This window comes from Paramormyrops kingsleyae, chromosome 3, assembly GCF_048594095.1.
Source record: "Paramormyrops kingsleyae isolate MSU_618 chromosome 3, PKINGS_0.4, whole genome shotgun sequence".
Classification (NCBI taxonomy): Eukaryota; Metazoa; Chordata; class Actinopteri; order Osteoglossiformes; family Mormyridae; genus Paramormyrops; species Paramormyrops kingsleyae.
Window position 1 is genome coordinate 43,351,649 of NC_132799.1, and position 14,678 is coordinate 43,366,326.

At 41.5% G+C, this 14,678-nt stretch overlaps 1 protein-coding gene across 1 annotated transcript; it reads right to left on the reverse strand.

Annotated features, from left to right (window-relative positions):
- Nucleotides 1-6,589: 6,589 nt before the first annotated feature.
- On the reverse strand, nt 6,590-12,981 carry LOC140588413 (uncharacterized). Its single transcript, XM_072710402.1, has 3 exons — nt 12,846-12,981; nt 11,451-12,248; nt 6,590-7,364 (listed from the first exon to the last, which is right to left on the reverse strand). Exons 1-2 carry the CDS (start codon nt 12,931-12,933, stop codon nt 11,473-11,475), a joined length of 864 nt encoding a protein of 287 aa, XP_072566503.1. The 5' UTR covers nt 12,934-12,981; the 3' UTR covers nt 6,590-7,364; nt 11,451-11,472.
- Nucleotides 12,982-14,678: the final 1,697 nt, after the last annotated feature.

Below are 14,678 nucleotides of genomic sequence, written 5' to 3' on the forward strand. Positions count from 1 at the left end.
TGGAGATGAACTTGTCCTCCACAAACTCATGAACTGGGACAAAATGGAACACAGAGAGATATATAAGAACATGACAATAACTGGATAAATACTCTACTACTGTACAAAATCAGTTTAAAATGAGTCCATGGGCTTCAGATTGTCAGATAAATGAAATAATGTGAATTACCGATAAAGCTAAGAAAGCTAAACCAGAAGACAACATCCATGCATACGCTTACTCTCACACATATCCAAATGAATAAATATTAAATGAAACACATTTAGTCCTGCACTTTTGTCACTAACAGTGATCTTGCTTTTCATTTTCTTATTATTTAAACAAGATGAGCAAGAATGGGAGACAGAAGGGGAGTATAACGAACGGCATTTCCTATCACATCGTTACATTTTCTCATTTTAAAACTCTGCTTCCAATGTATCCGTTTGCAGTTCAAAATACATTTGTTTCTGTAGATTAAAGTTGAATTATTCAACAGGTCGGTTATTTTACCTCGAAAACCAAAGGTGTTACTTATCAGCTTTACCTCAAAACTAACAAGCATTAGGCCAATGCAGACTTGGCCGTTCATTTCGTCTGTCACATACCGGGAGCTACAACTTTATTATCATTTAATCACTATAATCATTAATACCTTCTGGATCCATGTTCTCCACGTTTAAGGAGTGATGGATTCGAAATCTCATCGAGTAACAGTCCTTTATCTCAACTATCTGCACCATTTTGCCAAGAGCGAGAGTTTGCGCATCCAGAAAGTTTAACCGTTTTTGTTTTATTTCAAACTGCCTTCATTGACCGGAAACCGTAAATATTTTAAACTCTGCGCTAAGACACATTCGCATGGCGTTAGTTTTACCGATTCTGACGGGATAAGAAACGTGCGCAATTTCTCAAAATTACCACACAGTGGAGAATTAATGCCGGCAGGATCTTACTGTCTACAAAGCAAGTTCAATGCAAGTATAACCTTCACAAGTAAGACGAAGCATGGCAGCGGAAAAGAACAACATTTTTATTTTACAATTACTTCAAAATTAGGAACAAAAATACGACCAAAAATTCTTTAGTTTGACATGTGATCAAAATACAGAGTAAACTAATACATGATAGCATGCATGCAAAAGATCAACGGCAGAACAGGGACGTTTAACGTTGTCTGCATTAAAAAGGAATTAACCATCCCTCTCAATATAAAATTGGGATAATTTTTTTCTCTTCAGAGGCCTCCATAGAATAGTGCATCCATCCCCTCACTCATGTGTATAGAGACGTATCCTAAGGCTCTGTCAGCAACATTCAGATCAACAACAGCATCACCAATTTCACAGCTAGTTTTAAAACTTGCTTAAACGCACAGTGATTGCAGAAAATGATAAACAAATTAGGTAATATTAATTAAATTATTAAATTGTGCAGATTAATAGTCAGAAAAGGTTATTGAATTTTACATTATGATAAATGAGAACTATAGGTGATTACTAATTATTGTTAACTAATTTACTGTATGAATTTCTCCCCCTCGTTGTTAAAAATCATTATATGTCAGGGTGCCAGTCAGTGGAAGCACACAGACACGTTGGCCAGCTTTCCTATTCAACTACTTTTTGGTCATTTATTAAGTAACTGACTAATATTTTCCTGCGGGATCTTCTAATTATGTTGAAATAAAAATGTAACTTACAGCGTAAAAACATGGAATCCAGTCAGAAGCGCATGGGCCTCTTGTGCGGTGGAGGAGAACTTGAGCCGCTGGTTTCGTCGGGCTCGGCCTTGCGCTTCCTCTGACTGGTGCCAGCGGGCCTCTGAGGAGGCCTCTCCTCCTGCCTCATGCCCCATGTTCGCAGAGAACTGCTCACATGCACGGGGACATGCACGGACATGACCACGGTGTGGTCATCACCGTAGTCCGTAATGCCCCAGAGTCCCTCGGGGATGCTGAGCTCATCCAGCTTCCGCAGGTAGTTGCGGCCTTCGATCTCAAGCTGCTGCCACGTGCTGTTAGGGCCCACAGGGATCCAGAAGGTGGAGCTGGAGGGCTCAGCATGTTCTGGCTCAATCTGACTTCCAGGTTGAGTGTCAGAAGCCACAGATAAGGATGGAGATGAGGGCTCATCTTCACCCCAGGCCAAGGGGAGAGCCTCAGGAAGCCCATTAGCATCCTCAGTCGTGGATGCTGGAGCTGCAGGGGAAGCCTCCCTTCTAGAGCTGGGTGATGGCAGCTCCTGTCCGTAATGGTCATCCTCCTCAGCTGGTGATTCTCCATCCCCATGCTGGACACCAGTCTCTGTACCATGATGTACCACTTGCAGCCGTGCAGTTGCTACGTGCAATAGGCTGGGATCCAACTCCTCCCCAGTGAGCCGCCAATAAAATGAAGGGACACTGAGGGCCAGAGACTGCAAGTTCTCCATGGTCAGTGGGCTCCTCTCGAAGTTCATGACCAGAATGGAGATGAACTTGTCCTCCACAAACTCATGAACTGGGACAAAATGGAACACAGAGAGATATATAAGAACATGACAATAACTGGATAAATACTCTACTACAAAATCAGTTTAAAATGAGTCCATGGGCTTCAGATTGTCAGATAAATGAAATAATGTGAATTACCGATAAAGCTAAGAAAGCTAAACCAGAAGACAACATCCATGCATACGCTTACTCTCACACATATCCAAATGAATAAATATTAAATGAAACACATTTAGTCCTGCACTTTTGTCACTAACAGTGATCTTGCTTTTCATTTTCTTATTATTTAAACAAGATGAGCAAGAATGGGAGACAGAAGGGGAGTATAACGAATGGCATTTCCTATCACATCGTTACATTTTCTCATTTTAAAACTCTGCTTCCAATGTATCCGTTTGCAGTTCAAAATACATTTGTTTCTGTAGATAAAAGTTGAATTTTTCAACAGGTCGGTTATTTTACCTCGAAAACCAAAGGTGTTACTTATCAGCTTTACCTCAAGACTAACAAGCATTAGGCCAATGCAGACTTGGCCGTTCATTTCGTCTGTCACATACCGGGAGCTACAACTTTATTATCATTTAATCACTATAATCATTAATACCTTCTGGATCCATGTTCTCCACGTTTAAGGAGTGATGGATTCGAAATCTCATCGAGTAACAGTCCTTTATCTCAACTATCTGCACCATTTTGCCAAGAGCGAGAGTTTGCGCATCCAGAAAGTTTAACCGTTTTTGTTTTATTTCAAACTGCCTTCATTGACCGGAAACCGTAAATATTTTAAACTCTGCGCTAAGACACATTCGCATGGCGTTAGTTTTACCGATTCTGACGGGATAAGAAACGTGCGCAATTTCTCAAAATTACCACACAGTGGAGAATTAATGCCGGCAGGATCTTACTGTCTACAAAGCAAGTTCAATGCAAGTATAACCTTCACAAGTAAGACGAAGCATGGCGGCGGAAAAGAACAACATTTTTATTTTACAATTACTTCAAAATTAGGAACAAAAATACGACCAAAAATTCTTTAGTTTGACATGTGATCAAAATACAGAGTAAACTAATACATGATAGCATGCATGCAAAAGATCAACGGAAGAACAGGGACTTTTAACGTTGTCTGCATTAAAAAGGAATTAACCATCCCTCTCAATATAAAATTGGGATAATTTTTTTCTCTTCAGAGACCTCCATAGAATAGTGCATCCATCCCCTCACTCATGTGTATAGAGACGTATCCTAAGGCTCTGTCAGCAACATTCAGATCAACAACAGCATCAACAATTTCACAGCTAGTTTTAAAACTTGCTTAAACGCACAGTGATTGCAGAAAATGATAAACAAATTAGGTAATATTAATTAAATTATTAAATTGTGCAGATTAATAGACAGAAAAGGTTATTGAATTTTACATTATGATAAATGAGAACTATACATGATTACTAATTATTGTTAACTAATTTACTGTATTAATTTTTCCCCCTCGTTGTTAAAAATCATTATATGTCAGGGTGCCAGTCAGTGGAAGCACACAGACACGTTGGCCAGCTGTCCTATTCAACTACTTTTTGGTCATTTATTAAGTAACTGACTAATATTTTCCTGCGGGATCTTCTAATTATGTTGAAATAAAAATGTAACTTACAGCGTAAAAACATGGAATCCAGTCAGAAGCGCATGGGCCTCTTGTGCGGTGGAGGAGAACTTGAGCCGCTGGTGTCGTCGGGCTCGGCCTTGCGCTTCCTCTGTCTGGTGCCAGCGGGCCTCTGAGGAGGCCTCTCCTCCTGCCTCACGCCCCATGTTCGCAGAGAACTGCTCACATGCACGGAGACATGCACGGACATGACCACGGTGTGGTCATCACCGTAGTCCGTAATGCCCCAGAGTCCCTCGGGGATGCTGAGCTCATCCAGCTTCCGCAGGTAGTTGCGGCCTTCGATCTCAAGCTGCTGCCACGTGCTGTTAGGGCCCACAGGGATCCAGAAGGTGGAGCTGGAGGGCTCAGCATGTTCTGGCTCAATCTGACTTCCAGGTTGAGTGTCAGAAGCCACAGATAAGGATGGAGATGAGGGCTCATCTTCACCCCAGGCCAAGGGGAGAGCCTCAGGAAGCCCATTAGCATCCTCAGTCGTGGATGCTGGAGCTGCAGGGGAAGCCTCCCTTCTAGAGCTGGGTGATGGCAGCTCCTGTCCGTAATGGTCATCCTCCTCAGCTGGTGATTCTCCATCCCCATGCTGGACACCAGTCTCTGTACCATGATGTACCACTTGCAGCCGTGCAGTTGCTACGTGCAATAGGCTGGGATCCAACTCCTCCCCAGTGAGCCGCCAATAAAATGAAGGGACACTGAGGGCCAGAGACAGCAAGTTCTCCATGGTCAGTGGGCTCCTCTCGAAGTTCACGACCAGAATGGAGATGAACTTGTCCTCCACAAACTCATGAACTGGGACAAAATGGAACACAGAGAGATATATAAGAACATGACAATAACTGGATAAATACTCTACTACAAAATCAGTTTAAAATGAGTCCATGGGCTTCAGATTGTCAGATAAATGAAATAATGTGAATTACCGATAAAGCTAAGAAAGCTAAACCAGAAGACAACATCCATGCATACGCTTACTCTCACACATATCCAAATGAATAAATATTAAATGAAACACATTTAGTCCTGCACTTTTGTCACTAACAGTGATCTTGCTTTTCATTTTCTTATTATTTAAACAAGATGAGCAAGAATGGGAGACAGAAGGGGAGTATAACGAACGGCATTTCCTATCACATCGTTACATTTTCTCATTTTAAAACTCTGCTTCCAATGTATCCGTTTGCAGTTCAAAATACATTCGTTTCTGTAGATAAAAGTTGAATTTTTCAACAGGTCGGTTATTTTACCTCGAAAACCAAAGGTGTTACTTATCAGCTTTACCTCAAGACTAACAAGCATTAGGCCAATGCAGACTTGGCCGTTCATTTCGTCTGTCACATACCGGGAGCTACAACTTTATTATCATTTAATCACTATAATCATTAATACCTTCTGGATCCATGTTCTCCACGTTTAAGGAGTGATGGATTCGAAATCTCATCGAGTAACAGTCCTTTATCTCAACTATCTGCACCATTTTGCCAAGAGCGAGAGTTTGCGCATCCAGAAAGTTTAACCGTTTTTGTTTTATTTCAAACTGCCTTCATTGACCGGAAACCGTAAATATTTTAAACTCTGCGCTAAGACACATTCGCATGGCGTTAGTTTTACCGATTCTGACGGGATAAGAAACGTGCGCAATTTCTCAAAATTACCACACAGTGGAGAATTAATGCCGGCAGGATCTTACTGTCTACAAAGCAAGTTCAATGCAAGCATAACCTTCACAAGTAAGACGAAGCATGGCGGCGGAAAAGAACAACATTTTTATTTTACAATTGCTTCAAAATTAGGAACAAAAATACGACCAAAAATTCTTTAGTTTGACATGTGAACAAAATACAGAGTAAACTAATACATGATAGCATGCATGCAAAAGATCAACGGCAGAACAGGGACTTTTAACGTTGTCTGCATTAAAAAGGAATTAACCATCCCTCTCAATATAAAATTGGGATAATTTTTTTCTCTTCAGAGGCCTCCATAGAATAGTGCATCCATCCCCTCACTCATGTGTATAGAGACGTATCCTAAGGCTCTGTCAGCAACATTCAGATCAACAACAGCATCAACAATTTCACAGCTAGTTTTAAAACTTGCTTAAACGCACAGTGATTGCAGAAAATGATAAACAAATTAGGTAATATTAATTAAATTATTAAATTGTGCAGATTAATAGTCAGAAAAGGTTATTGAATTTTACATTATGATAAATGAGAACTATACGTGATTACTAATTATTGTTAACTAATTTACTGTATGAATTTTTCCCCCTCGTTGTTAAAAATCATTATATGTCAGGGTGCCAGTCAGTGGAAGCACACAGACACGTTGGCCAGCTGTCCTATTCAACTACTTTTTGGTCATTTATTAAGTAACTGACTAATATTTTCCTGCGGGATCTTCTAATTATGTTGAAATAAAAATGTAACTTACAGCGTAAAAACATGGAATCCAGTCAGAAGCGCATGGGCCTCTTGTGCGGTGGAGGAGAACTTGAGCCGCTGGTGTCGTCGGGCTCGGCCTTGCGCTTCCTCTGACTGGTGCCAGCGGGCCTCTGAGGAGGCCTCTCCTCCTGCCTCATGCCCCATGTTCGCAGAGAACTGCTCACATGCACGGAGACATGCACGGACATGACCACGGTGTGGTCATCACCATAGTCCGTAATGCCCCAGAGTCCCTCGGGGATGCTGAGCTCATCCAGCTTCCATAGGTAGTTGCGGCCTTCGATCTCTAGCTGCTGCCACGTGCTGTTAGGGCCCACAGGGATCCAGAAGGTGGAGCTGGAGGGCTCAGCATGTTCTGGCTCAATCTGACTTCCAGGTTGAGTGTCAGAAGCCACAGATAAGGATGGAGATGAGGGCTCATCTTCACCCCAGGCCAAGGGGAGAGCCTCAGGAAGCCCATTAGCATCCTCAGTCGTGGATGCTGGAGCTGCAGGGGAAGCCTCCCTTCTAGAGCTGGGTGATGGCAGCTCCTGTCCGTAATGGTCATCCTGCTCAGCTGGTGATTCTCCATCCCCATGCTGGACACCAGTCTCTGTACCATGATGTACCACTTGCAGCCGTGCAGTTGCTACGTGCAATAGGCTGGGATCCAACTCCTCCCCAGTGAGCCGCCAATAAAATGAAGGGACACTGAGGGCCAGAGACTGCAAGTTCTCCATGGTCAGTGGGTTCCTCTCGAAGTTCACGACCAGAATGGAGATGAACTTGTCCTCCACAAACTCATGAACTGGGACAAAATGGAACACAGAGAGATATATAAGAACATGACAATAACTGGATAAATACTCTACTACAAAATCAGTTTAAAATGAGTCCATGGGCTTCAGATTGTCAGATAAATGAAATAATGTGAACTACCGATAAAGCTAAGAAAGCTAAACCAGAAGACAACATCCATGCATACGCTTACTCTCACACATATCCAAATGAATAAATATTAAATGAAACACATTTAGTCCTGCACTTTTGTCACTAACAGTGATCTTGCTTTTCATTTTCTTATTATTTAAACAAGATGAGCAAGAATGGGAGACAGAAGGTGAGTATAACGAACGGCATTTCCTATCACATCGTTACATTTTCTCATTTTAAAACTCTGCTTCCAATGTATCCGTTTGCAGTTCAAAATACATTTGTTTCTGTAGATAAAAGTTGAATTATTCAACAGGTCGGTTATTTTACCTCGAAAACCAAAGGTGTTACTTATCAGCTTTACCTCAAAACTAACAAGCATTAGGCCAATGCAGACTTGGCCGTTCATTTCGTCCGTCACATACCGGGAGCTACAACTTTATTATCATTTAATCACTATAATCATTAATACCTTCTGGATCCATGTTCTCCACGTTTAAGGAGTGATGGATTCGAAATCTCATCGAGTAACAGTCCTTTATCTCAACTATCTGCACCATTTTGCCAAGAGCGAGAGTTTGCGCATCCAGAAAGTTTAACCGTTTTTGTTTTATTTCAAACTGCCTTCATTGACCGGAAACCGTAAATATTTTAAACTCTGCGCTAAGACACATTCGCATGGCGTTAGTTTTACCGATTCTGACGGGATAAGAAACGTGCGCAATTTCTCAAAATTACCACACAGTGGAGAATTAATGCCGGCAGGATCTTACTGTCTACAAAGCAAGTTCAATGCAAGCATAACCTTCACAAGTAAGACGAAGCATGGCGGCGGAAAAGAACAACATTTTTATTTTACAATTACTTCAAAATTAGGAACAAAAATACGACCAAAAATTCTTTAGTTTGACATGTGATCAAAATACAGAGTAAACTAATACATGATAGCATGCATGCAAAAGATCAACGGCAGAACAGGGACTTTTAACGTTGTCTGCATTAAAAAGGAATTAACCATCCCTCTCAATATAAAATTGGGATAATTTTTTTCTCTTCAGAGGCCTCCATAGAATAGTGCATCCATCCCCTCACTCATGTGTATAGAGACGTATCCTAAGGCTCTGTCAGCAACATTCAGATCAACAACAGCATCAACAATTTCACAGCTAGTTTTAAAACTTGCTTAAACGCACAGTGATTGCAGAAAATGATAAACAAATTAGGTAATATTAATTAAATTATTAAATTGTGCAGATTAATAGTCAGAAAAGGTTTTTCAATTTTACATTATGATAAATGAGAACTATAGGTGATTACTAATTATTGTTAACTAATTTACTGTATGAATTTTTCCCCCTCGTTGTTAAAAATCATTATATGTCAGGGTGCCAGTCAGTGGAAGCACACAGACACGTTGGCCAGCTTTCCTATTCAACTACTTTTTGGTCATTTATTAAGTAACTGACTAATATTTTCCTGCGGGATCTTCTAATTATGTTGAAATAAAAATGTAACTTACAGCGTAAAAACATGGAATCCAGTCAGAAGCGCATGGGCCTCTTGTGCGGTGGAGGAGAACTTGAGCCGCTGGTGTCGTCGGGCTCGGCCTTGCGCTTCCTCTGACTGGTGCCAGCGGGCCTCTGAGGAGGCCTCTCCTCCTGCCTCATGCCCCATGTTCGCAGAGAACTGCTCACATGCACGGGGACATGCACGGACATGACCACGGTGTGGTCATCGCCGTAGTCCGTAATGCCCCAGAGTCCCTCGGGGATGCTGAGCTCATCCAGCTTCCGCAGGTAGTTGCGGCCTTCGATCTCAAGCTGCTGCCACGTGCTGTTAGGGCCCACAGGGATCCAGAAGGTGGAGCTGGAGGGCTCAGCATGTTCTGGCTCAATCTGACTTCCAGGTTGAGTGTCAGAAGCCACAGATAAGGATGGAGATGAGGGCTCATCTTCACCCCAGGCCAAGGGGAGAGCCTCAGGAAGCCCATTAGCATCCTCAGTCGTGGATGCTGGAGCTGCAGGGGAAGCCTCCCTTCTAGAGCTGGATGATGGCAGCTCATGTCCGTAATGGTCATCCTCCCCAGCTGGTGATTCTCCATCCCCATGCTGTACACCAGTCTCTGTACCATGATGTACCACTTGCAGTCGTGCAGGTGCTACGTGCAATAGGCTGGGATCCAACTCCTCCCCAGTGAGCCGCCAATAAAATGAAGGGACACTGAGGGCCAGAGACTGCAAGTTCTCCATGGTCAGTGGGCTCCTCTCGAAGTTCACGACCAGAATGGAGATGAACTTGTCCTCCACAAACTCATGAACTGGGACAAAATGGAACACAGAGAGATATATAAGAACATGACAATAACTGGATAAATACTCTACTACAAAATCAGTTTAAAATGAGTCCATGGGCTTCAGATTGTCAGATAAATGAAATAATGTGAATTACCGATAAAGCTAAGAAAGCTAAACCAGAAGACAACATCCATGCATACGCTTACTCTCACACATATCCAAATGAATAAATATTAAATGAAACACATTTAGTCCTGCACTTTTGTCACTAACAGTGATCTTGCTTTTCATTTTCTTATTATTTAAACAAGATGAGCAAGAATGGGAGACAGAAGGTGAGTATAACGAACGGCATTTCCTATCACATCGTTACATTTTCTCATTTTAAAACTCTGCTTCCAATGTATCCGTTTGCAGTTCAAAATACATTTGTTTCTGTAGATAAAAGTTGAATTATTCAACAGGTCGGTTATTTTACCTCGAAAACCAAAGGTGTTACTTATCAGCTTTACCTCAAAACTAACAAGCATTAGGCCAATGCAGACTTGGCCGTTCATTTCGTCCGTCACATACCGGGAGCTACAACTTTATTATCATTTAATCACTATAATCATTAATACCTTCTGGATCCATGTTCTCCACGTTTAAGGAGTGATGGATTCGAAATCTCATCGAGTAACAGTCCTTTATCTCAACTATCTGCACCATTTTGCCAAGAGCGAGAGTTTGCGCATCCAGAAAGTTTAACCGTTTTTGTTTTATTTCAAACTGCCTTCATTGACCGGAAACCGTAAATATTTTAAACTCTGCGCTAAGACACATTCGCATGGCGTTAGTTTTACCGATTCTGACGGGATAAGAAACGTGCGCAATTTCTCAAAATTACCACACAGTGGAGAATTAATGCCGGCAGGATCTTACTGTCTACAAAGCAAGTTCAATGCAAGTATAACCTTCACAAGTAAGACGAAGCATGGCGGCGGAAAAGAACAACATTTTTATTTTACAATTACTTCAAAATTAGGAACAAAAATACGACCAAAAATTCTTTAGTTTGACATGTGATCAAAATACAGAGTAAACTAATACATGATAGCATGCATGCAAAAGATCAATGGCAGAACAGGGACTTTTAACGTTGTCTGCATTAAAAAGGAATTAACCATCCCTCTCAATATAAAATTGGGATAATTTTTTTCTCTTCAGAGGCCTCCATAGAATAGTGCATCCATCCCCTCACTCATGTGTATAGAGACGTATCCTAAGGCTCTGTCAGCAACATTCAGATCAACAACAGCATCAACAATTTCACAGCTAGTTTTAAAACTTGCTTAAACGCACAGTGATTGCAGAAAATGATAAACAAATTAGGTACTATTAATTAAATTATTAAATTGTGCAGATTAATAGTCAGAAAAGGTTTTTCAATTTTACATTATGATAAATGAGAACTATAGGTGATTACTAATTATTGTTAACTAATTTACTGTATGAATTTTTCCCCCTCGTTGTTAAAAATCATTATATGTCAGGGTGCCAGTCAGTGGAAGCACACAGACACGTTGGCCAGCTGTCCTATTCAACTACTTTTTGGTCATTTATTAAGTAACTGACTAATATTTTCCTGCGGGATCTTCTAATTATGTTGAAATAAAAATGTAACTTACAGCGTAAAAACATGGAATCAAGTCAGAAGCGCATGGGCCTCTTGTGCGGTGGAGGAGAACTTGAGCCGCTGGTGTCGTCGGGCTCGGCCTTGCGCTTCCTCTGTCTGGTGCCAGCGGGCCTCTGAGGAGGCCTCTCCTCCTGCCTCACGCCCCATGTTCGCAGAGAACTGCTCACATGCACGGAGACATGCACGGACATGACCACGGTGTGATCATCACCGTAGTCCGTAATGCTCCAGAGTCCATCGGAGATGCTGAGCTCATCCAGCTTCCGCAGGTAGTTGCGGCCTTCGATCTCAAGCTGCTGCCACGTGCTGTTAGGGCCCACAGGGATCCAGAAGGTGGAGCTGGAGGGCTCAGCATGTTCTGGCTCAATCTGACTTCCAGGTTGAGTGTCAGAAGGCACAGATAAGGATGGAGATGAGGGCTCATCTTCACCCCAGGCCAAGGGGAGAGCCTCAGGAAGCCCATTAGCATCCTCAGTCGTGGATGCTGGAGCTGCAGGGGAAGCCTCCCTTATAGAGCTGGATGATGGCAGCTCCTGTCCGTAATGGTCATCCTCCTCAGCTGGTGATTCTCCATCCCCATGCTGGACACCAGTCTCTGTACCATGATGTACCACTTGCAGTCGTGCAGGTGCTACGTGCAATAGGCTGGGATCCAGCTCCTCCCCAGTGAGCCGCCAATAAAATGAAGGGACACTGAGGGCCAGAGACTGCAAGTTCTCCATGGTCAGTGGGCTCCTCTCGAAGTTCACGACCAGAATGGAGATGAACTTGTCCTCCAAAAACTCATGAACTGGGACAAAATGGAACACAGAGAGATATATAAGAACATGACAATAACTGGATAAATACTCTACTACAAAATCCGTTTAAAATTAGTCCATGGGCTTCAGATTGTCAGATAAATGAAATAATGTGAATTACCGATAAAGCTAAGAAAGCTAAACCAGAAGACAACATCCATGCATACGCTTACTCTCACACATATCCAAATGAATAAATATTAAATGAAACACATTTAGTCCTGCACTTTTGTCACTAACAGTGATCTTGCTTTTCATTTTCTTATTATTTAAACAAGATGAGCAAGAATGGGAGACAGAAGGGGAGTATAACGAACGGCATTTCCTATCACATCGTTACATTTTCTCATTTTAAAACTCCGCTTCCAATGTATCCGTTTGCAGTTCTAAATACATTCATTTCTGTAGATAAAACTTGAATTATTCAACCGGTCGGTTATTTTACCTCGAAAACCAAATGTGTTACTTATCAGCTTTACCTCAAAACTAACAAGCATTAGGCCAATGCAGACTTGGCCGTTCATTTCGTTTGTCACATACCAGGAGCTACAACTTTATTATCATTTAATCATTATAATCATTAATACCTTCTGGATCCATGTTCTCCATGTTTAAGGAGTGATGGATTCGAATTCTCATCGAATAACAGTCCTTTATCTCGACTATCTGCACCATCTTGCCAAGAGCGAGAGTTTGCGCATCCAGAAAGTTTAAACGTTTTTGTTTTATTTCAAACTGCCTTCATTGACCGGAAACCGTAAATATTCTAAACTCTGCGCTAAGACACATTCGCATGGCGTTAGTTATACCGATTCTGACGGGATAAGAAACGTGCGCAATTTCTCAAAATTACCACACAGTGCAGAATTAATGCCGGCAGGATCTTACTGTCTACAAAGCAAGTTCAATGCAAGCATAACCTTCACAAGTAAGACGAAGCATGGCGGCGGAAAAGAACAACATTTTTATTTTACAATTACTTCAAAATTAGGAACAAAAATACGACCAAAAATTCTTTAGTTTGACATGTGATCAAAATACATAGTAAACTAATACATGATAGCATGCATGCAAAAGATCAACGGCAGAACTGGGACTTTTAACGCAGTCTGCATTAAAATGGAATTAACCATCCCTCTCAATATAAAATTGGGATAATTTTTTCTCTTCAGAGGCCTCCATAGAATAGTGCATCCATCCCCTCACTCATCTGTATGAAGACGTATCCTAAGGCTCCGTCAGCAACATTCAGATCAACAACAGCATCAACAATTTCACAGCTAGTTTTAAAACTTGCTTTAACGCACAGTGATTGCAGAAAATGATAAACAATTTAGGTAATATTAATTAAATTATTAAAATGTGCAGATTAATAGTCAGAAATGGTTTTTGAATTTTACATCATGATAAATGAGAACTATAGGTGATTACTAATTATTGTTAACTAATTTACTGTATGAATTTTTCCCCCTCGTTGTCAGGGTGCCAGTCAGTGGAAGAACACAGACACGTTGGCCAGCTGTCCTATTCATTCAGCACCAGCCCATCTAGTAGAGAATTCAGCACCACGGATAGTGACCTGTGTTACTATGACATCAGGTTCCTTCATTGGCTCTATATGTTTTTCTAGAAATAACTAAATGGCTCTGTTGCAGAAATTTCCAGCCATAGACTTGGTTCCTGTATGAAGAGGATATTTTATTTTTACTCAGACCTACAGAAAACCAGCTCTGCACGCGATCTCCCCTTTACTGCTGGAGCAGGGCACACGCAGATCAACAAGTGACAATGCAGCAAATACAGATGAACAATTTCTCACAGCTTCAGAAGGAGTCAGATTACTTTGTAATTCAGAGTTTGTCTAAGACTTCTGCTAGAACATTTTGTGCACTTGAGCCTACTTTCAAAATGTATGGCACCTGGGTCTACTAAAACAAGGTGATGCTGCCTGAACCACCAACCAAGGCTGGGGAGGAAAGGGAGGAATACTAGCCAAAGCAAGGAAGAAAAGCAGCCCACCCTATCTCATGGTCATGAATACAAGAGTTAGGGAGTGTTATGAAGAAGACACCACACTTAAGACCACACAGTGAATTACACCAGAGAGAGTTATTGCATTCTAGCTGTGTTACGTAACATTCCTCAGCCTTCGGTTTTTTCCACACTATGAAGGACATAATTCAGGGTGACAAACAAAACAGCGGAACTGTAGGGCAGCCATTTATTTGTTTCAGTAGTTTTAAGAAAACTTGAACATAAAATGTTTGTTTTGCTTAGATATAAGTCCAGTTGTAGCAGACTTATATTGGCTTTAAGTGATGGATGTTGCTTGTGTTAATACTGCTTTGATTTTGAGGATGAAGTCTGAAGTGTAGGTGACATAGAAGCATGTAGTTTGATGTTTGGAGGTTGTAGTTTTT

Bases quoted from the DNA above. Each gene is read 5' to 3' on its own strand.
- LOC140588413 (XM_072710402.1), bottom strand. From the start codon at position 12,933: ATGGTGCAGATAGTCGAGATAAAGGACTGTTATTCGATGAGAATTCGA. The intron at 12,249-12,845 runs GTATTAATGATT...ATTTTGTCCCAG, and splicing joins GGAGAACATGGATCCAGAAG to TTCATGAGTTTTTGGAGGAC.